A 25,207-nucleotide genomic window follows, 5' to 3' on the forward strand; every position below is an offset into this window, starting at 1 on the left:
CCTAGATTTCCAATCTTTAAATGTTTTCCCAACAAAATCAACTCCACACAAATATGCTCCAGCATCAAATTTGAGATTCAAGATATTCCAGTCAAGAGATATTCTCTAGTTATACACATACTATTCATTACTATTTTCTTTCTTTTTTGTTTGTTTTTGGGCTACACCCAGTGACGCTCAAGGGTTACTCCTGGCTGTGCTCTCAGAAATCGCTCCTGGCTTGGGGGACTGTATGGGATGGGGGATTGAACCACAGTCCATCCTAGGTCAGCCGTGTGCAAGGCAAACACCCTCATTACTATTTTCAAGTAACTTGTTAGTCCTATGCTATGTAATGCCAACAGAAAATTGATTACCACATAGATTAACAAAGTCATCGTTCAATGTATTTCACCTACTATGAATGTTAGCATATCCAAAGTTTACTTCTATTTCTTTTTTTTGGGGGGGGGGTGAAGGGGGGTTTACACCTTGTGGTGCTCAGGGGTTACTCCTGGCTCTGCACTCAGAAATCACTCCTGGCAGGCTAAGGGGACCATATGGGATGCTGGGAATCAAACTCAGTCTGTTCCGAATCAGTCACATGCAAGGCAAATGCCCTACCAGTGTGCTATCTCTACTTTATTTCTTAATATCTATTCCATGTCCTCATAGCTTACACAATTTGTGTTTCCTCTTTCTGGTTTGTGGGGTGTGGGGTTGTGAATGTAGAGGAGTGTCACATGTGGCAGTCAGTGCTTGGGTATCAGATATGAAGATAGCCAAAAAGCAAGCAAGTTTAGAGAGCTGATAGTCTGAAAAAAGGTACAGAAAAAGATCTGAGGACTCATGTAAATTACTAGAAAGCTGGCACCTCAGGAATGCCCCGCAAGACAGGAGTCCTATTATAGTCTTTTATATCTGTCATCCCTCATGGAAATGTAAAATCCCCCTTAGGCTTAATTAGTATTAGGTAGAAATTTGTTTGTCATCCGTACCTCTTCCTATGTTTGTGTATTCCTAAATAGTAAGTATCTTAAGGAGGGCAGTCAAGGCTCTTATCCTCAAGGCAGTTAGCCACCTGACCCCATGCTGTGTCTTTAATGTCTGTTTCTTTTTCTTAATCCTTGCATCCTTGCTTCAGGCTTGTTCACTTGGGGCTAGACTCGCACTTGGGGATACTCCCAGATAAATGCTCAGGGGTAGAATTGGAGCAACAATACAGTGGGTAGAGTGTCTACCATGCAGAGCCAACCTGAGTTCGATCCCTTGCATCCCATATGGTCCCCCAAGCCAGCCAGGAGTAATTCCTAAATGTAGAGCCAGGAATAACCTCTGAGCACTGCCAGGTGTGACCCAAACCATCCACCCTCAAAAAAAAAAAAAAAAGGAAGAAGAAGAAGAAAAGAAAAGAAAAGAAAAGAAAAGAAAAGAAAAGAAAAGAAAAGAAAAGAAAAGAAAAAGAAAAAAAAACAAACAAACTAGGTGCTCATTAGTCACTCCCAGTAATTCTGGGGAAACATGCAGTGTTGGGGATTAACTGGGGTGAAGTCCTACCAGCAAAGCATGGCCTCTAGCCCTGTGAGCTATCTCCCCAAGCCATCTGTCAAATTTTATCCTCTACTTGACAATGCATAAAGTATAGAAAGAAAAACAAAAAGGAAAAGAGAAAAAAAAGAAAAATAAGGTGGGGAAGAGAAAGTACCTTTTAAAGTTTCATAAACTGTACTTACCAGTTTCTCTGTCCATATCTCCCCGACCCCATTATAAAAATGAAACCATTTTTGCTTTAAATCAATCAATCACTGGATGAATTAAACTGCTCCCTCTGCTGTTAATCACATGCCCTCTTTACCCTAATAACTCTTTCCCACTCATCTTCCAACTGTTGCCCAATCCCCAATCCCAGCAGTTCTGCATCAAAACAGGAACCCTCATTCTGGAAACCCTCATAGAGCAGGAAAACCTGGGAGGATTAGGGAGACACAATACATCCCTTTTCCTAAATTTTCAGAACACCTAACTCAGTATTATAGAATCACCTCTAAGATCATAAGCTCTTTAAAGTTGCAAGCTAAATTTATCTTCTTTATTTTCTAATCCTAATATCTAATTATGTGCATAGTACATCACAGTAAATATTAAGTAGGAACTATTGAGAGATAAATTTGCAAAAAAACATACACTAAGTTAAAAAATAATATATCATAATATCAATACTTTTATCCATAGGAAACAGGAAAGAACAAGTACAAACATAAATTTTTTTATTAAACCACACATAACTTCTATTTTAAAAGGGTAGCATAAACAAGAAATGTATTAATCATTAAATGGTTAATTAAACTTGATTAATAAACTGGCAAGCAAATTGGTAAAATAAAAGGGTAGCATACCAATTAGCTTTTGAACGCAATGTCCTTAACCTGCTAAATAATTTGCGTAATTCTACACACTTGCAAAGAAATTAAAGACTACAACACAAAAATAAATATACAGCTGATTTTCATTTACTTTTAGTTTTCATGCTTAAATAGTACTATATAAAAATTAAATAGTCTTTGGACAAATATGCTTTTCATCAAGTAAAGAAAGATTAAAATTAAGATAAATGGTAGCTTATAAACTGATTTGAAACTTTATAATGGTCAATGGCTATTAAGTGATAATTAATCAAAGATAAACACTGCTTCAAAATGACAGGATAAGAATGCTGTCCAATGCCAATTATAACACTTTTTCAATATAACTACAAGACAAAATTAATGTAATTATTTCCCATCGACTTAAATGGTATCACAAAATGTTCAGCTCTTAATAAAACCTGAATATGCCATAATTTATAGAAAAAAGGTGGAGGGAAAGAAAAGTCATTAGATTATAATCAAACTGAAATGATCATCAGACAAGGCCATTGAGAATCCTTACCTAATCCTATTCGGTTTGGACTTGTTTCTCGGCTGCATCCCTGACTCCGAGGTATCTTGCTTCGTTTTTCAGAAGAGGATGTCACAGGTGGACCTCTTGAGGAACCCCCAGCAAGGCCACCATAACCACTTCCCAACAATTTCCCTGGGGAACTTGATCGACTGCCAGCTAAAAATAAAGCAAAACAAGATGGAATAACAGATACAAACCAGAAGTTAAGGAGCCATTTAACACAGTAGTTTGGAAATATTAAGATCATTGTATATAAAAATAGCTTTCAGTTGGAGATAATGCTAATTTCTAAAATTCATATGCATAAAGAATAAAGATAGTATAAAAGAGTATTTATACATAGAAAAGTTATAGGTAGTGTTTCCAGAAATGACCCCAAGCTTTTTAATTCAGAAGAATAAGCTGAATACAGAATTTTCCTGTTCTATATTAGATTTCTACAAATAGCACCAAAAGTACTTATTTTTTATTTTTCATTTTGGGTTACTAAGGATGGGGATGCCTTAGAGTGCTCAGGATTGACCCCTGGTGGTACTCAGAGGACCATACAGAGTGATGAGAAAGAATCAAATGTGTTGATCATCTACAAGGCAAACAAACAGCTACTTCCCTATTTTCCAGCTCCACAGGTAGTTCTTTAATGTTTTGGGTTTTGTTCTGCAGCAATTGGTATGTTAAAATTGTAAGTATACTTGACAGAATAGAAAAATAACAAATTTGGGGCCGGAGAGATAGCATGGAAGTAAGGTGTTTGCCTTTCATGCAGAAGGTCATTGGTTCGAATTCCTGCATCCCATATGGTCCTCCAAGCTTACCAGGAGCAATTTCTGAGTGTGGATCTAGGAGTAAACCCCGAGCACTGCCGGGTGTGACCCAAAAACCAAAACCAAAAAACAAAAACAAAAACAAAAAAACACAAAAGGAAAAGAAAAATAACAAATTTGAAACATAAATGGATCTAAGGAAACTCTGTTAACCTAACAAATGATGGGGAAAAAGTAGAATGACAAACAGAAATCACAAATCAGATAGTAAAACACTGCTGATAATAAATGTGCTGGATTAAAGTCCTAGTTAAAAGGCAGATATTTGAGGCCAGAGTGATAGTACTGCAACTGACCTGAGTTTGATCCCTAGCACCATATATGTGGTCCCCAAACCCTGCCAGGAGTGATCCCTGAACACAGAACCAGGAGTAAGCTGTGAGCACTACCAGTGTAGCCTAAACATAATAACAAAAATAACAAAAAAGCCATATATTTTTGAAATTTTTTTAAAATAATAAAATAGGGCCAGAGATATAGTGCATACAGGGATTAAAGTGCTTAATTTGCATGAGGCCAATCCTGTTTGATTAACAGCATTGCGTATGGGCTCCCAAGAGTACCAAAAGTCGCTACTGAATAAAGTCAGGAATTGGCCTTTAGCACTAGTGATGTGACCCAAAACATTAATGAAATGAAATCTATATCTAATAAGATAGGGGGCAGCATTAAAGAGATGAAGAATACCTTGTTTTGTTTTGTTTTCGTTTTGGTTCACACCTGGCAGTGCTCAGGGCTCTGCACTCAGGAATCACTTTTGGCAGGCTCTGGATGCCAGGGATTGAACCCCGGTTGGCCATATACAAGACAAGTGCCCTACCCACTGTATTATCACTACATATTAATAAGAGCAACTGTCCATGAAGACGAGTCTTTATGTACCAACTGACACAGCTTTGAAATATAAAATTGTAAATGTGTCTATATCATGAACAATAACACTATTTGCTGCTTTCTGCCTATGGGTATTTTAAAAAGCAACTTTAAAGAACAACTTTTTAAGAGGGCTCATTGTAAATCTCTAAAATCTACAAAGCATATTTATATGGAACACAGAAATTGTGAGATACACAATAAAGTAAAAATTTAAATTAATATAATAGGGTGACTAAGCTTTATCAGTGACTAAGAATAGTTAAATACCTTTATGATCATTTTCAACAGGCCTAAATCTCCCTTAGAAAACAGCAACACATTAAGGACCATACACTAAATGGTAATCATTTATTTAGATCATTTTCTTTAGTAGAGAAGAGAATAAAATTCTAAAATATAAAATGTACAAAATTATATACCAAAACAAAATGACCCAGAGGTAAAATACATTGAAACACTTACCTGGAAACACACACTCACACATACACACAAATTCACACAAAAATAAACAAGGTGACTCCACAAAAACCAATATGTTATAGTAATTTAACAACGCTGTAAAGTTTATTGTTGAGTCACCAGACCACATTTCATAAAGAACCTGTCACAGGACTTGGTAATTTTGCCCATAAAAGTTAAGCGTACAGACTATTAAACTGTGTAAAAAGGAGAAAAGAAATCTATTTGAAATTCTAAAAATTGAAACAAAAATTCTAAAGACTTAACTAATCTCATAATTAAGAAAAAAATTAATATTGTGCGAGGAACATGGGGTGGAGGAGAAAGCAAAAAACAAGCAAGAGAAATGGCTTACCACCAGCAGGATTAGCAGATCTGGATCCTTGATTATGAGAGCAGACCAAAGGACAGGCAAAAAGTGAATTAAAAGACAACAACACAATACAGAAGGTCAGCATGCAACACAACACATATGTCTTTGTTTACAAACACATTAGCAAAATGGTTATTTTTCCTAGTTCTTCCTGGACTACTTTGTACGTAATATTTCTACTCAATATACTATATTGATGTGTGCTTGAGAGATACATACAAACGTATGATGTGCCAGACACAGAACTCTCAAAGAAGTGGTTGGCTTCTTGAGAGCAAAGTTAATTGTATCTTAACCACTTGTGTGCCACTACCACTGCTGTCACATAGGAAGTGTTGAACAAAATTCAACTAGATTTACCTGCATTTCCTATGCTAATTCCACAAATACTTAAATTTTAAAAAGGGTCCTAACAGCAATATTTTCTAATCTACTTTTTATTAAGCTAAGCCTATGAATGCTATGACATCTTCATTGGCAATATTTATATTATATAGACTCAGGTCTCTATAATTATTTGTTAAATGGATCGTAAAATAGTTCATTTCATATTATGAGGTCATGACCCAGGTATCATATCTATTAGTGACTCCAAGGATCAACAGAATAACCATAACCATAACCATGATGTTGTTCCTAAAGTGGAAGTTTCTAAATTACATTTGCAAAATCTGTTTTGTGTTGTGTTGTGCAGCACAATGTTAGATAAACAGTAGTAAGATTGGTTTTGTGCTTTTTCTTTCAGAAAGATCTAAGTACTTATACTTGAGAACTATAGTTATCAAAGGGACATGAAAAAGTATCTAAATCAGGAAGGAGCTAAAAAAAAAAAAAACACTCTAAAAGCTAAAACAGAACCTAGGATCTGGGCCTTAGACTAAGCATTCTCTATACTAGCTAACAGCTCCTAAGGCTAGAAAGGAGGCAGACACACATCTGCACAAAAGTGCTCTGCTAAGAGAATACATGCAGCTCTTAGGAAAGGGAGACCTTCATCTATCCCCCTCCTAGGAGATCTCTGGCTGGCAGCTCTATACTATGCACAGAGACAGAAAGGGCAGGGGACTCAAAGTTCCACACAGCTGGGAAGTGAGGTGCTAGTGTTGGATACTTAGAGTGTTCAGAATATTCTGGCTATTCATTCTACTTTCAAGGTTGAAGCTATTAAACCAACTGACTCAACATTTACAAGAAGCGATAATGGAAGCAAAAGCAGCTGAGCAAAGCAAGAGTCCACACTAGCAAGAAGAGAGGATCAGGCTGCAACTGTGAGAACAGAGAATTAGAGAGGAGAGTTCTGAAGGGAGTCACTTATCGCCACTGGGATGAGGAGTAATCTGGCATTTAGAGTAATCTCCCCAGGTTCAGCCACTCAATTATATGAGAAGCATTCCTGATCAAAAGAAAAATGGGTTGCAGTTCACATACTCTTCAACTGCATTCATGATGAAAATTTGCGTTTTACCGGTCATCGCTAAGAGACACAAAACATTTTAATAAAAGAAAAATTTTAATCACCTGGAAAGATTACTGTAAACTTAACCCAACCAACATCAACACAATTTATAGTCTCTTAGAGCACAATTTTCTCCCCTTAAGTCAATGTAAATACTTTCAACTGTAGAAGGAACTGATGAATGACACTTAAGTAACAGAGAGCATAAAATATACTTCTTACGCTGGGACTGTGAAACCACTTTCGCTCGGCTACGGCCTCGATTGTCAGGTGTGGAGGCAACATTCGTGGCACTCCCGGAACTTTGCCTTCTTGTGCGGATCCGACCTGGAGAACAGAGAGCAAGAGAAGTGTTTCCACAGTTTTCAGTAAATGGTTTACAGTAGGAGCAAGGGGCACTGATGACCACCTGCAAGGGGGGTCGAGTCCCTGTGTGTGGGCCTCACCCACTTCCGTGTGTGCAGAGACTCACACCATCTGCCCACACTGCATCTAGGTCAGGTGCTTCTGAGCTAGTCGGGAATCTACCAAGCTCCCATGGCTCTAGCTATTCTACCTGCAGAAGAGGAGAGGATATCTACCGGAGAACAGTTTTTCACATTTTCTTTTTATTGTATTCATATTTATTTTTTTATTGTCTACATATACATCCAAGTTCCAGAAAAAAATTATTAGCTATCTTCTCAAAGAGACAAGGAAGGAATAAAAAAAACACACAAAGAAGCAAACCAAAAAAATCCACAATAACTGAAAATCAATCATCAACAACAAAAAAAAACAAACAACAGCAGTCTGGAGAATAAATGTTTTTTTGAAATGTGGTGCTCAACTTCTATTTTACAGTATGCTTGCCAACAAGTCTAGGGTGCAAAAGAGGAAGATGAAGGGACTCATTGTTAGCAGTGCTTAAGAAAACGAATCATATAAAAATAAATAGATGTCATGGGATTTAATGTAGAAAATAAGTCAATCTGTGGTCATTTGGATAGTGTGATGCACTTACTAATTTAAATCAAGCATCTGCTAATGTCAATGACTAGACTCAGAGCTATAAAATACTTAGTTTTAGTTGTTGTTTTTAATGCCTTTTTTTTTTTTTTTTTTTGGTTTTTGGGCCACACCTGGCAGTGCTCAGGGGTTACTCCTGGCTGTCTGCTCAGAAATAGCTCCTGGCAGGCATGGGGGACCATATGGGACACCGGGATTCGAACCAACCACCTTTGGTTCTGGATCGGCTGCTTGCAAGGCAAACGCCGCTGTGCTATCTCTCCGGGTCCAGTTGTTGTTTTTGTTGGTTTGGGGCCACATAGACAATTCTCAGGGCTTAATTCTGGTTCTGTGCTCAGATCACTACTGGTGGTACTTGGGAAATCAAATATGGTGGTGGGATCAAACCTAGGTTGGCCACAGGCAAGACTAATAATGCCTTACCTGCTGTACTAATTCTCCAGTCCCTATGTTTTAATTAATCAAGTCTCACACTTCTCAATTCTCTTAGTAAATGTTTAACTCTTAATTTCCCCACCCTTCATTTCTTGTTGTCAAAATTGCTGTACCATTATGTAATAGGGCAACAGTACAACAAATAAGGTTCTTGCCCTGCACATGGCTGACTCAAATTGAATCCCTCAAAGCCCACGTCTACCAAGAATTAGCCCTGAGTACAGCCATGCGTGCCCCCAAAACAAGACAACAAAAAAAATTGCTATGCCTTTCAATACTGTTATATTGCTATAAAAATCCAAGTTTCTCATTTTTTAGAACATTTTGTTTCTATACACTATATAAGAAGATCCTAAGGCTTAAATAATTCTTTTTTTATCTTTGTACTCTCATACCTCGTATTCAATGATATTTTTTTTTTAATTACAGGCTCATATTTAAGATATTTTCATCTGTGGAAATCCTGTGGAATTAGATTTGAGTGACTTACTTTGTAAAAGTTCAATGGATTTTCTTGTCAGTACCCTATGGGTGACTAATTTATTTATCAGTTTGACAACATCAAATTACCTAGTTTCAATCAAAATTGAAACCACAATTCATATACAAGAGCTTGGTCACAAATTATGTAAGACTTTTTTTTCCCACTGCCCAGAAAAAAGTCAAAAGAAATTTCACTTGAATTTGAAAATTAAAGAAACTCTCAGTCATTATGTGCTGAAAACTTGTTTCCTATCTTCCCAGTGAGTCACATAGCTCAATAACTAATCCCTGGGGAGACTCCTAAAATCAGTCTGGGGGAGTTTCAAGAACCTCTGGCTGTGTGCTGGGCTCAGAAGGATATGTTTGTTTGTTTGTTTGTTTGTTTTTAGTTTTTTGGCTTTTGGGCCACACCTGGCACTCAGGGGTTACTCTTAACTCTGCGTTCAGAAATCGCTCAAAAGGCTCGGGGGACCATATGGGATGCTGGGAATCTAACCGGTCTGTCCAGGGTCAGCTGTATGCAAGACAACCACCCTACCACAGTGCTATCTCTCCGGCCTCAGGATATGTATTTTTGAATAGAGAGATTTCCTGTTTTTCGTTTCATTCTATTGCTTTGCTGATAATATGTTTTCTGAAAGAGATAAGAGAGACTATTGTAGTTGGGGGGGGGGCGGGGAAGTCTACAAAGAAAGTGCAACAAACAGTGCAAATATACTTTGGATCTATATTTTGACCTATTAATGGAACATTCCTATTTATGCCATGTTTTGACAGAACGATAAATTGAAAAATTTCATTTAAAAAAAAAAACCAGAAAAGTGATACTGAAGAACTGTCCATAAAAGAGAAAGACTATAAAGGAAGGGGAAAAAAAGCTACATTAACAAATAAACCTGGGGGCTGGGAAGGTGGCGCTAGAGGTAAGGTGTCTGCCTTGCAAGCGCTAGCATAGGACGGACCCCGGTTCGATCCCCTGGCGTCCCATATGGTCCCCCCAAGCCAGGGGCGATTTCTGAGCACATTGCCAGGAGTAACCCCTGTGCGTCAAACGGGTGTGTCCGAAAAACCAAAAAAAAAAAAAAAAAAAAAACCACAAATAAACCTGGAGCCGGAGAGATAGCACAGCTAGGTTAAAGAGATTTTATTGTATAATCATAATTAAAAATCTCCTATTATTAAGCAGGTCCTTTGAAATGATTCCAAAAATTGTACTCAATAACATGCCTATTCTCTGAAACTATGGATAAACATATGAATACCCACAAATCATTCAGGAATCCTTCCTTCCTGGGGGGGGGGGGGGTGGGCAAAACCAGCAGTGCTCAGGAGCTCCGTTTCTGCTCAGGATGCCCGTGATCAAACCTGAGTCAGTCCCAGATGGCTGTGTGTGAGACAAAAGCCTGTCCACTGTGTGATCATTCTGCCACCACCCCCCCCCCCCGCCATTCAGGAATTTTTCTATTTCATCATGTAGAGATATTCAATTTGGTAAAACTATAAATAATGTATTTACTAAGCACTGTAGCTTAAAAAATTAGAAGCAAGTGTTTCTTACTACAATTCCAACATCTTTTTTTTCTTTTTTAATAATGCAAAAGACGATACATTTTTCATCTTCCAAGACTCGTTACTGAACAAAATATCAAACCCCCAAATAATGACAAGATAACCTAAAAATAAGTTAAATTTTTGTTTTTTTTTAATTATTTTTCAGTAGTAAGAAATTGCTAGAAGTATATGATTAAGTCCCAAAGGATATAGATTTTTTTTTCTCAAAGTAAGATATAATTGAAGTACCAGAATTCAGACACACTAACATTTTTTTGTTTGGTTTTTGGGTCACACCTGGCACTGCTCAGGGGTTACTCCTGGCTCTGCAGTCAGAAGTTGCTCTTGGCAGACTCGTGGGACCATATGGGATGCCGGGATTTGAACCATCCTTGGTCCTGGATGGGCAGTGTGCAAGGCAAACGCCCTACCACTGTGGTATCTCTCTGGCATCACACGGTAGCATTTTTATTTACTTATTTTGGCCTGTTCTGGGGGTGGCACTCAGGCTTCATTCCTGGCAGTATCTGGGGGACTCTATGAGGTGCTGGGGACTGAACCAGCATTTACTGGGAACAAAGCAAATGCCCTAGCCCCTGCACTATTGTCTGTCCCCTGTTCTTAGTTTGTTGCATAATAATGGAATAGTCAATCTTTGAAACTTTTCTTTGTCATCCTTATTCTAAACTGATAAAAAAAAAAAAAAAAACCATTTCTAGTGCTGGGTAGAGTAAGAAGCTGACTTCATTTCTATTACTAGTTTATTTAGTCACAGCACTATGAAATAAAAAATCTTCCCACATCATGTCTTCACTTCTCTTTCAAGTCATGATTGCATTCTATTTTACAGTGCCCAGTAAGCAAATATTTAGGATTGTTTCTTTAAGAAAGAAAAATGCACAATTATTCTTTAAACAGACAAACAAACAAATAAAGAAGAGGAAGAAGATTGTCCAACAGTTTCATAAACAAACCCAGCCTCAGTCTTCTATTATCACAAGTGATGGTCTCTTCATGATGAAAGTTTCTTGTCCATTTTTAATTTTGAAGACTTCATTTCATAAATGTATATAAACCCTAAGAATCACCCAATGGGGCTTGTTAACAGTTCTGATTTCCTGGTTCTTGGTCAAATTTAACAACGATTTTCAGAGTAGAGAAGTATTTGGGGGATACTGGTAGGAATTTTGGGAAGGAGCCAGCCCTTCCCTATCCAGTGACTTTTGACCAATTGGCCTGCAGTTCAATGTAAAGCCCCAAGAAGGAAGGTGGTGTTACTCTGGGTCCAGTGGTGCTAGAGATTAAAAGAGATACCCAGATAATGCTCAGAAGTCTTCGGGCCATGTTTTGTGATGGTAAGGGACTGAATTGGGGTCTCTCTCATGCAAATTATGTGCCTTAACTCCTGTTAGAGTTCTTCTTGAACTCTATTATTTCACCAAACATATAATAAATTTGTAAAATGAAGTAAGTCTACAAAACACAGCTAATAGGTCTTCATCTTCCAAAAACTTTCCCATTGTTAATTCTTCCTTTTATCAATGCCTTAAATATATGAATTAAAAAGACTGTGCAGACTGTACATATCAAGATAAAACTTAGTTGATGTTGCACACTGTCCCCTTCACTCTTCTCTCAGAGTTGATATCTTGCATAGTGCTTAAATAGAGAACTATCCTGGCTGATAAAACAAGTATCCCTGAGAGTTGATGATTCACAGATGAGATTTTTCTAAATTTTAATTCTTTTGGAGCATTTTTATTTTTTTAAGTGAAAAGTTTTCAAAAGGATGATCTTCCTTAGCATGAGTCAGTCTAAGACCTGTATGGATTGGAACAATGTAGTCTATAAAGACAGAATTGGATTTGTGAGTTTATGTCACCATGCAAATCTTGTTGTAGAGCACAAACACAAAACACAGAAGGCACTCGAAACACAAGTAATGGGTACATGAGCAAGTGTAATGAAGGGGGCATATGTCAACAATACATATAGAAATGGCAACAATTCAGTAGCATCTTTAGAGGAGAGAAAGGTATTTAAAAAAAAATTTTTTTCTAAAAATTACCTGGTAGAAAACATTAACCGTCTTTGACCTGCACAAATGACACTGGACTTTCTTTTCAAAATAAGAAAGGCAAGTTCTACAAGACCCACAAAAGCACAAAAGGAAAAAGAAAACCAAAGGAAACCACAGCAAAAGTGAGGCTTTAGTGTAGTCCAACTGGAGAGGTTCAGCCCACGAGGACAGCAGCCAATATTTCGTCATTGTTCTTTCCCATGTGGGCTTAGGGTCAACACCAACACAGCACACTTCAGAACCAAAAGTCACAACAGGACGACCAAGCGAGGAAGGAGGGGTGAGCAAAGGTAAAGGTATGGCTGAGGATCAGCAGGGACAGAGAGAAGAGTGAAGGGGACAGCGTGCAACGTGCCATGCAGTGGCCTGGGCAGACAGTGGGCATAGCACGTAACACTGGGGTTAACGGACTGGTGAAGGCAGACACACCTCATTCACAAAAACAAACTGCTTACCCTCTGCTTTAGTGGCAGTACCATCTTTAAGCAAATTAAAAACAAGGGAAGGGATAACAAGGGAACAGTTAGTCACACTAAAAAGCTTACAAAGCAGAATGTTATTAGCTACTCAAAACGTGAAAGTTCCATTTAAAATCAAAATGAAAGGGAAACAATTTCAATGGCAAAGCAGTGTCTGAAGCAGGAAAGCAGGTCTTAGGTCAGCTCAGTAGGATGTGCTTTGGCTCTGGAAAACAAAACCAAACAAGGCACCCCACAAGTGCCTCAGCTGATGGTGTGGTTGTCATTTTAGGTAAGCCAACAGTTTCCTCTTAAGCGTTCCTTTTCCTTAGAATAAAGTATGCGCAGATTGAGGGGTAGGGTGGACTGGACACGACTACAAACTAAAATACTAGAAAGCCACCCGAAGACCAGAGACAAGAAAGAAGCTCAGAGAAGCTAGCTCTAGCAATGCCTATCCCCACTACACCTGGAGCAGCAAAAAGCTGGACAGCATGGTACCTGAGTCAAGGCCTATGGACTCCATATCTTCCCTCATGTGTCTGGTCTCTAGAAGTTTGGAAAAGGATCATCAGCTTTAATACTATACTTCTGCATAGAATATGTCAACCTAAGCAGGAATTATACATTTGTTCAGAACAATTACAATATATTTATACTTCTATTTGGGGAAGGCAAAAGGAAGGTACAGTCTGAGTTCTCAAGAAATGGTCAAGTGTCTGAATACTCTGGTCCTTTGAGCTAAAAGATGATATTAATTTTCAGTGGGCTAAAAATTCATAATCAGTACTCCTATTTAATTTTTTTTTTTTGAGCCATACCCAGAAATGCTCAGGGATTACTCCTGCCTCCGAATTCAGAAACTACTCCTGGTAGTGCTCAGGGGACCATATGAGATGTCAGGCATCACACCTGGGTTAGCTGCATTCAAGGCAAACATCCTACCTGCTGTACTATCTCTCCAACCCTGATCATCAGTGCTTCTAAAGTACAGTTCTGTATCATTAGACCCAAAGATTTCAGTGCTGTTATTAACTGAGGGGAGTTTACCTGATCCATATTAAAATAACTAAAATATGAGCCGGAGAGATAGCACAGCGGTAGGGCATTTGCCTTGTAAGAAGCCGATCCAGGATAGACGATGTTTCGAATCCAGCATCCCATATGGTTCCCGAGCCTGCCAGGAGATTTCTGAGCAGGAGATTTCATATCCAGGAGTAGCCCCTGAGCACCGCTGGATGTGACCCCCTACCCACAAAAAACCACCCTCAAATATATGTAGAAAAACGATGAGTACCAAACATCCAAAAAGCTGTTTCTTATTCAAATTTTTAATTAAAAGACAAACTACAAATATAAATTAAGGTGGATCAAGTGTATTGAAACATATTTAAAATTATTTTATTTCAGACTTAAAAATTAAATTAAAATTGATAGGCCTATATCAGCATGGGAGAAGCAATCTCAACTTCTTCCTTGTTCAATGATTACATCTTAACATTGCCTTAAGTAGACCCACCAAATGTGAAGTAGTTAAACTGTAGACTAACACTTAAATTCCCAACTGAGTGATGACCCCCATATGGGTGTGTACCTGAATATGAGGTGTTATGAAAAAGGTGTGATTTTTTTAATCTATTATATATTAACAGTGAATATTTGATATGCATATTTTACATATTTACATACTAAGAGACTCATTAAAATTACTCAGACAAACAGGGGTGTTACGTGGGGAAAAACTGAAGGAGCCCTGGACTGTGAAAGGGCTTACTTAATTTTTGCCTAATTGAAATGTATGGAAATCTGACTATTGCTATAGAGAAAACAAGACTGACAAAGTAAATACTCCAGAATATAGGTCTTTCAAGTTAATGATGTTCCTATTATGACCAGTTTCTTTTTTCATTTTAGTACAACAATGTTACAAATGACTTTTACATAATTTGTTTGTCCCTATCAGGCATTTTAATTACAACTCAGAAAATTACAGCTAGTTTCTGGCTAAAACTTACAGCTCAATTATAAAATAGGCTCCAAGATTCCATAGTCTTCTTAAGGATGTACCAAGCAAATAAATGGAAGGTCTGATAAGCTCTTTAATTTCTCTCATAGTGCTTTCATTCAAAAGATTTTAAGAATATTTATTTGAAAACTGACTTAGAAATTAAGTTTGTGGGGCCGGGCGGTGGCGCTGGAGGTAAGGTGCCTGCCTTGCCTGCGCTAGCCTAGGAGACGGACCGCGGTTCGATCCCCCGGCGTCCCATATGGTCCCCCAAGCCAGGAGCGACTTCTGAGCGCATAGCCAGGAGTAACCCCTGAGCGTTACCGGGTGTGGCCCAAAAACCAAAAAAAAAAAAAAAAAAAAAGAAATTAAGTTTGTAAATTAAGTTGTTCCATCTCAATATTCCATGACATTTACTTTGTACTCGTTTATTTAGAATTCAAGATAAAAACAATCCTGTTAAGTGCTTAGATTTTTGGCTTTGAACAACTTTGCTCTTAAAAAATTAAATTAGCTATTAGCCTTGTAAGTATAGACATACAGTTTAAAGCGTGTGTGTGTACACACACACACACACACACACACACACACACACACACACACACACACATATATATAGGTAGTGTTGATATTGAAAAATAAAGAAATTAACCCATCAGCATCAGGTAATAAATGCTTTTGAAACCATTTTTTTCTTTTCTTTTTTTTAGTATTTTGAGCAAACATTAGAAAAATTTCGACACAGAGAAAGACAAGGCTTTCTCATGAAGATGAAGTCATGGTTGTAAACCCCAATACATTCTCCTGTAGAACTCCCTTACTTTTGTCCCCTTTTCCCCCAATTCACCAACCCCAACCTCTACTACCACTCCCATTACACATTGGAAACTACCTAATTCCAACAACGACCACTGGCAAATCCTTCACAAATGTTCTCTGGCTCTGCTTGCACAAGCTTTGGCAACTCATGTACTGACTTAGCTGCTGTGAAGGAGGATGAATGGTTATGTATCCCACCACATGAGCACAGTATCCTTGTCATCAAAAAGGATGCTCCAAGGAAAAGACATACCCAACTTCTTTCCCCCTAATCTACTAAATACATTTGAGCAGAGTGTCACTAGAGATAGCAGGCCCAGGAGATGAGGGAATGGGATGTGATTACCTAAAGATGCATAGGACCCAGGAGGCAAGGCTGCGGCAGAGCTGAAAGGCGCCGCTCCAGAAGCTGAAGAGACCTTGGATTTGGCACTGGCTGCTGCATTCACATCGATGTCACTTCTAGACCTTTGGAGGGACCCAGTCGTTGCCGAGGATTTGGTACTAACTGTGGAACCTTTCAAGGGACAGAGGAAACATTAGTGAGGACTACATTAGGATTGGACATGTATTGTTTAAAATTAATTTTAATTTCTTCAAAATAAGTAACAAGTAAAAAGTGTGTGTGTGTGTGTGTGTGTGTGTGTGTGTGTGTAGGCAATGCTGAAGGAAATTAAAAGTGAACACAGCTTAACCAAGTGTGTGTGTGTGTGTGTGTGTGTGTGTGTGTGTGTGTGTAGGCAATGCTGAAGGAAATTAAAAGTAAACACAGCTTAACCAAACTATTGTATTTGTTCCCCTGTAATCGAAGATTATAAGCCCCAAAGTAATGCGCTATATTTCTGGCTCAAAGGAGCAGGGCAGAACGCAAACTGTTCACATTGAGTCAGTTTTCTGTTTTATCCCAATGTGGTACAAATTACCCCAATAGCCTTCTCCTTTCAGAAAATATTCTACTCTCTCACTGCTTATGTGTGCATCACGTGAAGCATTCTCTTATCAAAGTGATCAGAGCAAAGGAGTGGCAGCAAACTGGTAAGACGTAGGCTATATCCCATTGGGCAAACCATACAGTGATCAGGGCCCAATTCAGGGCCTAGTACATGCAAGGTTTATACTCTACCACTTAAGCACATCTCTAGCCTGAGAGCTCAACTTCTCCCTGTCTAAATCACTCTGGCAATACTTCACTTGCTGTGAGTGGCCCCAAGAAAAGTGCAGTTCAAATAGGGCCAGTCAGAGCAAAGGGCAGAGCAGCACTCCAGCACCCCTCCAAGGATGCTGAGAGCAGGCCACAGGCTGCCAACAACTGAGCAGACTCTGAATCAGGGCAAACACCAGAGGCAGAGTAACAGGCCCAGCCCATTATCTGTCAGTTCAATGACTCCAAGTCTTACCTCTAGAAGTGGTACTTCCAGTGGGGCTTCTCTTGGCAGAGAGGGGTCGACTGAAAATAAAGGCAGACTTCTGTTTATTACCAAGTACACACTTTATCTGCTAACACAACTACAATTTGCAATAGGAAATTATGATGAGTAATTATTTCAGGTTATTTGGAATTCAATATTTTCAACTCCCAATTTCAACAGTTTTAGCACTTAACTTTCTTTTTTTCTTTTCTTTTTTTTTTTTTTTTTTGGTTTTTCAGGCCACACTTGTTTGATGCTCAGGGGTTACTCCTGACTCAGTGCTCAGAAATTGTCCCTGGCTTGGGGGGACCATATGGGACGCCGGGGGATCAAACCTCGATCTTTCCTTGGCTAGCGCTTGCAAGGCAGACACCTTACCTCTAACGCCACCTCGCCGGCCCCAGCACTTCACTTTCTAACCCTGAAAGAAGTCATAACTAGAGATAAATCAGAAATACAGTAAAGATGATAATTGCCTCTTTCCAAATTTGTCTCCAATTCAACCATGTTCTCTTAGAAGAACTGAATAATCCATTTATGCTATTACAAAACTGTGTCATAAAAATATCCCCAAAACTACTATGACAGAAGGATATAGAAATAACCTAAATGCTAAGTACCTATGAATGGATCAAGAAATTATGGTGTGTGTGTGTGTGTGTGTGTGTGTGTATATATATATATATATATATATATATATATATATATATATATATATATGAAATGGAAGAAAATGCAGCTGGAACATGCAATTCACTATAACATGGGTTGAATATCATACTAAAAGAAGTCAGTCAGAAGTAAAGGGACCAGGGCCATAGTGATAGCACAGTGGTAGGGCATTTGTCTTGCACGTGGCCAACCCAGGACGGACCGGGTTTAATTCTCGGCATCCCATATGGTCTTCCAAGCCTGACAGGAGTGATTTCTGAGCACAGAGCCAGGAGTAACCTCCAAGCACCACCAGGTATGGCCAAAAAACCAAAACAAACAAACAAACAAAAGATGTAAATGGGGCTGAAGTGGTGGTACAAGCAGTAGGATAGTTGCCTTGTATATGGTTAACCTAGGACGGACCAGAGTTAGCGGTCCCAGCATCCCATGTGGTCCCCCAAGCCAGGAGCGATTTCTGAGCGCACGGTTTTGCCCCCCCCCCCAAATAATAATAAAGGAGCCAGAGCTAAAGTAAAGCAAACAGGGTATTTGTCTTGTAATGTGGCTGACCTGGGTTCTATCCCTGATACCCTATATGGTTCTCTCTCCAAGAACTACCAGGAGAGATCCCTGAGCACCACTGAGTATGGTTCAAAATTGAAAGAAAAAAAAATAACATGAAGAAGATAAAAGAAGAAAGATATAGGTACAAAATAATCACTTGCATACATGTATGAAACTTAAAAACACAGTAATAACAAATGCACAAAAACAACAGAACCAGAAGTTGGTTCACAGAACTTAGCTTACAGAGGTGGAGAGTAGAGGTGGTGGAAGGAATAGAAAAACATTTAGCTTTTGTTGTTTTTTGGACCACACCCAGCAACACTCAAAGAGTTCCTCCTGGCTCTGCACTCAGGTATTACTCCTGACAGTATTCAGAGGACCATAAGTGATGCCAGGGGTGGAACCTGGGACAGCTGCATGCAAGTCAAACACTCGGCTGCTGTGCTACTTGCTCTGGTCCCCTTGGGAGAGGTTTTTTGGATTTTAATGGAGGTAAAGTAGGTGCCCAGGTGTTGAAATAATGTATGTATTAAACTACAACTAACAGTATTGTAGATCACAGTATCTCGATAAAGATTAAAAATATAAAATCCTCAACAGAAATCATGGTCATTTCTTAATATGTCATCCATTAATATCAAGAGCCAGATCCATCTAAAGTCAGAGGAGTTACAACAGAAACAGAATAAAAAATAGTATTTGTGCAATTCTCACTAACTAAAAGCACAACTGGATTCCTTACTTCAAACTCTCTTGGGAGCTAGAAGATGAGCGATCAGACTGCGGCAGGGATACGATGCTGTCTGAGTTCTTCAAATGAGATTGCAAGGCCTTCTGGTAGGAGGATTCCAAGGTGTGGTATAAGTGTTCTGCTTCTCTGCTGAAGTGACTGTGGAAACCCCAGTAACACCTACAGAAAACACACAACTTCCTATTAATCTGTGAATCTTCCCAGGAGAATACCAGAGAATATCGCTTAACACATTTTGGGGGTGGGGAGAATGTCTGAGTCATACCTGACAGTGCTCAGGGGTTACTCCTGGCTCTGCACTCAGGAATCACTTCTGTTGGACTAAGCACCATGTGAGATGCTGGGAATCAACTGGTTCACAACAAACCAGTTGAACGATTTCAAAGCAAATGCCCTATCCGCTGTACTATGGCTCTGACCCAACTACTTAACACTTTTTTGTTGTTGTTTTATTGTTTTGTTTTGTTTTCTTTTGGGAACACACCCAGCAGTGCTCAGGGTTTACTCCTGGTTCTGCATTCAGGAATTACTCATGGCAGGCTCAGGGAACCATATAGGATACTGGGGATTGAACCCAGTTGACCTCGTACAAGGCAAATGCCCTCCCTGCTATACTAGCATTCTGGCCCCAACCAGTTAACACTTTTAAGGACCAGAATCATCAGAATTTACCTGCAGCATGGAAAAGGTACAGAGCATAAACAAAACAAACAAACAAAACCAATAGAAGCCTTGGAGTACTCACATCTTAGTAGTTTCTGAACACTAGCAAGTTACTTAAACACCTCTGAATCCAAAAGATTTGTTTACTGAAAATTAAAGGAAGCAAACTTTTTAGGAAGTGTTTGCCAGAAGGTGCAATGCCAAGTTCCACTGGGTACTGGAACAATGCAGGTGTAGATGTAATATCCTCTATTTTTGGGGTGCTCTCTAGGGTTTGCATAGTTATTGTTTTTGAAAAGGGTACAATAGGCCAAAGAATTTAGGAATCTCTGCTGTGGAGCTACACAATCTGATATTCACTCATTTGAAGTACTTGAGTCAGCTATCAGGAATAAAAAAAAATGGAAAGATGTTGAAAGCTAGTTGAAATCTCTTTTACTATTAAAGAACAAGAAGAAATTGCAAGATGAAATAATAAAATACAAGAAAAAAAGCAGCTTTAGCAGATAATCTAAAAATCCACTCTGTAGTTTTTAACTACCATTAATTATGCCAATTCTTTGTAAGAATGACCCAAATTGAAAGTATGGTTAAGTACTTCACTGCAATATCCTCAAAGATATTCCAAATTCAACTAAGAGAGCAAAGGGCAGCAAGTACTTGGACAAAGATGTGTTAAGTAAACAGTACTCAAATGAAATAATATTCTAAAGATGCCAACAATCAATTTTAATGTGTGTCAATTATAAGTTTGTCAACTTCAAATTAGTTAACTATAGGTACAAAACTGGCACCACTGGAGCTGGAGAGAGTGCAGTGTTGTATGTGACTGATCCTGGTTTAATATTTGGCACTGCAAGTGCTTACTCAAGAACTACCTGGAATGATCCTTGAGTACAGAATCAGGAGCAAGCCCTGAGCACTGTCGGTTGTCTCCTACTCTTCTCCCTCCTTCCACATCTTCCCCACTGCCACTGCCTGAGAGCTTCTAATCATTGTAGTATTTGCAGTCTCCTTGACAAGATTGTCCCCAGAAAGACAGTGAAAAGACGGGATCATAGCCACATAACTGCAATGTAATTGATGCTAACAGCAAAATAATTGCACTTCTGGCAATGGAAAGCCAGTTCTGTGATAATCCCAAGCGTCATATCAATCTGCTCCCAAAACCAGGATTCACACTTCCACCACACCCAAATGCTTGGAAAGATGTGAAAGAATATCATGAACCTAATCAAGTAAATCAAAGTTATGATACATCAAATAGTTGATCTAGACATTGGTTTCTAATGGGGGTGTCATATAATTGCTTAACAATGTGGAGCTGAAGAGATAATACAGCAGGTAGGGCACTTGGCTTGCATGAGACAGATTTAGGTTCAATGCCTGGTACAACACTTGGTTCCCCAAACCCTGCCAGGAGTGATTCCTAAGTAGAGAGTCAGGACGTAGCCCAAAAATGAAACAACCCTCTCCTCCGCCAAATCTCTTTTATGGTAAATATCCTGAGCCAGGGAAAAGCTCCAAAGATTGGAGTTCGTGCCTAGCATGCAGGAGTCCTCGATGTGATCCTGAGTACCACATGGTGCTCTGAATCTCTCCAGGAAACTATCCCAATAAACAGACAAAAAAGCACTTACTTTCTGGCTTCTATCCTGGCTTCAGAATCAGCATCATGTATTCCCTTCTTGATTGTTTCGGCTAATACTGATATGTGTCTAGATATTTGAAAAAGGAAACGGGAATAATCAATATGATTAATCAAAATGATAAGATATGAAAAAAAATTTACCAATATAGTCCTTTTGACATTGTTAACCAGCATAGCAGCTTAGAAAATCAAAAACCCTATTCATACATTTTTTAAACTTCTACTGTGCCGCAGTAATCTTCACCCTTATATTACCCCAATCCTAAATTTTCTAATAACTTTGCTCTCATATTTGAGTGCTTTAAATTACTGATATTTAAAATAACAAAGGATCCCCATTGGCTCAAGAGTATAGTGAGGAATAGGAAAGAAATCAAATGGAGTAGGAGAAACACAAATATGAAAGCATAGGGGGCATGGGCCAAGAGGTCTCAGGTGCATCGATAGTGCTTAAAAATGAGAGAACTAAATATCCACGCCAAAGGCAACAACAATGGAATCAAGAGACCCACACTTTAACAATCCATACTTAAAATGGGCCTTTTTAACAGGCAGGATGGTGGGTAGAAGGGAGAGTGTGGACGATATGGGATGTACCTGGGGAACATTGGTAGAGGAAGGTCAACACTGCTGGTGAGATTGGCCCTGATACATTTTATGTATAAAACCCAACTATGAAGGACTTATTTCACTTATTTCAATAAAATCAAACTTATAAAATATAAAAATAAAATGACAAAAGCTATTTATCAGCACATTCAATCAATTTCATTCCTTAAACCCTTTCCATTAGTAATTAAAGAGCAATGCTCAGGTAATGGCAGAAGGATCTATGGAACCACACCAAATTCTTCTACTTTTCTGTTCTGTCCACCTTAGCTCATATTAATTCCATAGACTCAATCACTTCACACCTCTACATTCCAAAATTACCACAAAATAAAGAGGATAAAAAACAAAAATCTTGGGACTAAAATACAAAAAGAAAAAAAAAAAGTATTAAAGAATTGCAACAATCTTCTAGATTCAAAGAAAATTTTCTTTACTTGAGGGAAATTCTCTCTCTTTCCTCTCTCTTTCTCTCTTTTCAGTTTTTGGTTTTTGAGCCACACCTGGCAGCACTCAGGGGTTACTCCTGGCTCCATGCTCAGAAATCACTCTTAGTAGGCTCACGGAACCATATGGGATGCTGAAGATGAAACCTAGGTCGGCTGCATGCGAGACAAATACCCAATCTGCTCTGCTATCTAACATTCTGGCCCTGGAAATTCTCATTCTTACAGTCTTGCCTTGATTTCCTTTCTAACCATACCAGTCAGGAATAGAACTCCCAGGAACATTCTGCTTATTCAGCTCATTACTATGGCCCAAAAAGACAGCTCAAGTGGATAAGCAGTTGCTTTATTAGAAAGAGTCCAAGATTCAATTCCAAATACATGGACCTGAGTACCACTAGAAGTGCTAGAACACACAAGTAGGAGCAATCCATGAGCAGAGACAAGAACCAAACAACTACAATAAAAATGAGTAAAATGTTTAAGACATTGGAAAGGTCTTTTAAAAAATATACACTATTAAGATGGGTGTCACTGCATCACCAATTGTCTAAATTTAACACCGAAAAAATAAAATGGAAAGGACTAAATCTTAGAAAAAACATGCTTCTTCAATAATTCTGTTATATTGCTTCTTAGCTTTAGGCTAAGATTGTGTTATCAGTTCTTATCAGTTTAAAATCTGATAGGTCCTCTATCCAAGAACAACATATTAAATGTATTTTTGTATCAGTGAGTTGGAATAGTACACTCCACACATTGAGTTGGTATTTAAGTACTTCTAGGGGATAAAAATGAATTGTGCCCTAATAAGCAGGCAGTGAAGGGAGGAGAAGTAGGGAGAAGAGGGGACAAAAGAAACATAACGATAGTAGTAGAGGGTCTTGAGAATGTTGGTAGGAGGTGAAGATGTAGCACTGTGAACATCAAAAATATATAGTCAACACTATTGTAACCTTGCTAATAATACCAGAATTTAAAAAGCGAATTAATTAATTCTGCCCAAATCCTTTTTATCATGAAGATGGACATATAACATACACCAAATCTGAACAAAAATAAAACTGCTGATTTTCCTTCTCACACCCAAATAGATTCAAAATATGTCTTTTGAGTGAGGAAAAACCTTTAAAGATCAAAGAGTGGCCTTGATTCAAAGAGCAGTTTTTAAAATCTGCCTCACAGGAGCTGACAGGAATAACAGGCAGCAGGATCAGAATCCAGGCACCTAGGTTACACCTGGGTACATGGTGCCTGAACACATGTTGCCCGCATCACTCCTCTTGAGATGTAGAATTTTCTATTTACCATGGCTCTTTCTCCACCTTTGAAGATACCTATGTTCTCTATTGAACATGCTACTTCTTTCTCTTCTCTCTCTCTCTCTTTCTATCTCTCTCTATCTCTCTTTCTATCTCTATCTATCTCTTTCTCTCTCTCCCTCTTTTCCTCCCTCCCTCCCTCCCTCCTACTCTCCTCAGTACTGCCAGATGAAATCTGTTTTAACTTCAAAAGAAAATAAAACTTAATCCAGGTTTTGTCACTGTCCTCATTTCAAGGGACACTACTATCTGACTCAATGAAATTGACTAAAGCTTCTATCAATATTATGTATCTTGTGTCACAAGAAATAATAGAAGTAGAAATGCAAAGCCCCAGATTTCTTCAACCCAAGTACAAAGTGTGTTAGACCCCTCTCTGAGGCATTAAATCTCAAGATTCAATTCAAAAGAAAAGCATCAGCAAACCAGATACTTGCCTTTCCAGTGAATGTGTCTGCCATTCTTGTAAAAGTAAATCTAAAAATTCAAAACAGCGCCTAAAAATTGTAAAAGAGAAAAAACAGGTAACGGTGATTTCTGTGTTTAAGAAAACTAAAGCTTTTCTTCCTCTCTCAAAGGTCCAATAGTATTCACTTTATAGCTGGTAAATGATGACAATTAACAATATTATGGCAGCCCAGGGAACAAAACTCTAGTAATTTATCCTAAATTCTACACTAAAATCCAGTGAAGAACCATACCAAATAGCTGCACACTTTAGTGCAATTCTCCTTTCTAAGATTAAAAAAAAAAAAATTCTGAATTTCTCCTAGAAAAACTAAAACAACAGTAGCAAATTCTAATAATGGCTACCATTTATGAGGCTCTTTAACCATCCTCTCCCCCTAAATGACAATGAAACCTCAGAACACTGTGCAGCTGCTTTCTGTTTTTGAATAAGACATTTAACTAAGAAGTAAAACTTCAACTAAAGTCACCCAGGAATTGAAGTTCATTTTCATCTTTCTACTCTGCTGACTATGAGAAAGAGAGAGAGAGAAAGAGTCAGAGATGGGGTTCAGTGCATAGGATGATTAAGCTGTTTCTGCTCTAATCTCAAGTTCAAGAGCAATGCTCAGAGATACACAGTCGAGTTATGCCTTCAAAATTAAGTTTTTCAGTGAAAGGAGCAAATTTCTCTTTCCAGAATTCTAGAGGTAGGTTACATCACTGTGTCCACTCCTGATTCCATGTAGGTTTACGGAATATATAAGAAGCCAATTACCCCCTGATTCAATGTCAATATGTAACTAAAATATTACCATGAAAGATATGTAATCCACGTTGGTCAAAATAAAAATTATTTTTAAAAAATTAATTAATTGGGCCCGGAGAGATAGCACAGCAGCGTTTGCCTTGCAAGCAGCCGATCCAGGACCAAAGGTGGTT

General features: G+C 38.5%; 1 protein-coding gene and 1 pseudogene across 1 annotated transcript in view; one reads left to right on the forward strand and one right to left on the reverse strand.

Annotated features, from left to right (window-relative positions):
- CLASP1 (cytoplasmic linker associated protein 1) overlaps positions 1-25,207 on the reverse strand; it is a 270,724-nt gene that overhangs the window by 87,803 nt on the left and 157,714 nt on the right. Inside the window, exons 15-23 of the mRNA XM_049773166.1 lie at positions 24,256-24,315; positions 21,431-21,508; positions 19,119-19,286; positions 17,144-17,193; positions 16,093-16,263; positions 12,920-12,943; positions 7,130-7,234; positions 5,434-5,460; positions 2,908-3,075 (exon numbers count right to left, since the gene is read on the reverse strand). Of these exons, the coding sequence (XP_049629123.1) occupies positions 2,908-3,075; positions 5,434-5,460; positions 7,130-7,234; positions 12,920-12,943; positions 16,093-16,263; positions 17,144-17,193; positions 19,119-19,286; positions 21,431-21,508; positions 24,256-24,315 (851 nt within the window). The remainder of the gene's footprint in view (positions 1-2,907; positions 3,076-5,433; positions 5,461-7,129; positions 7,235-12,919; positions 12,944-16,092; positions 16,264-17,143; positions 17,194-19,118; positions 19,287-21,430; positions 21,509-24,255; positions 24,316-25,207) is intronic.
- Positions 23,124-23,301, forward strand: LOC126010350 (uncharacterized; annotated as a pseudogene).

Source organism: Suncus etruscus, chromosome 5 (assembly GCF_024139225.1).
Source record: "Suncus etruscus isolate mSunEtr1 chromosome 5, mSunEtr1.pri.cur, whole genome shotgun sequence".
NCBI classification, from domain to species: domain Eukaryota; kingdom Metazoa; phylum Chordata; class Mammalia; order Eulipotyphla; family Soricidae; genus Suncus; species Suncus etruscus.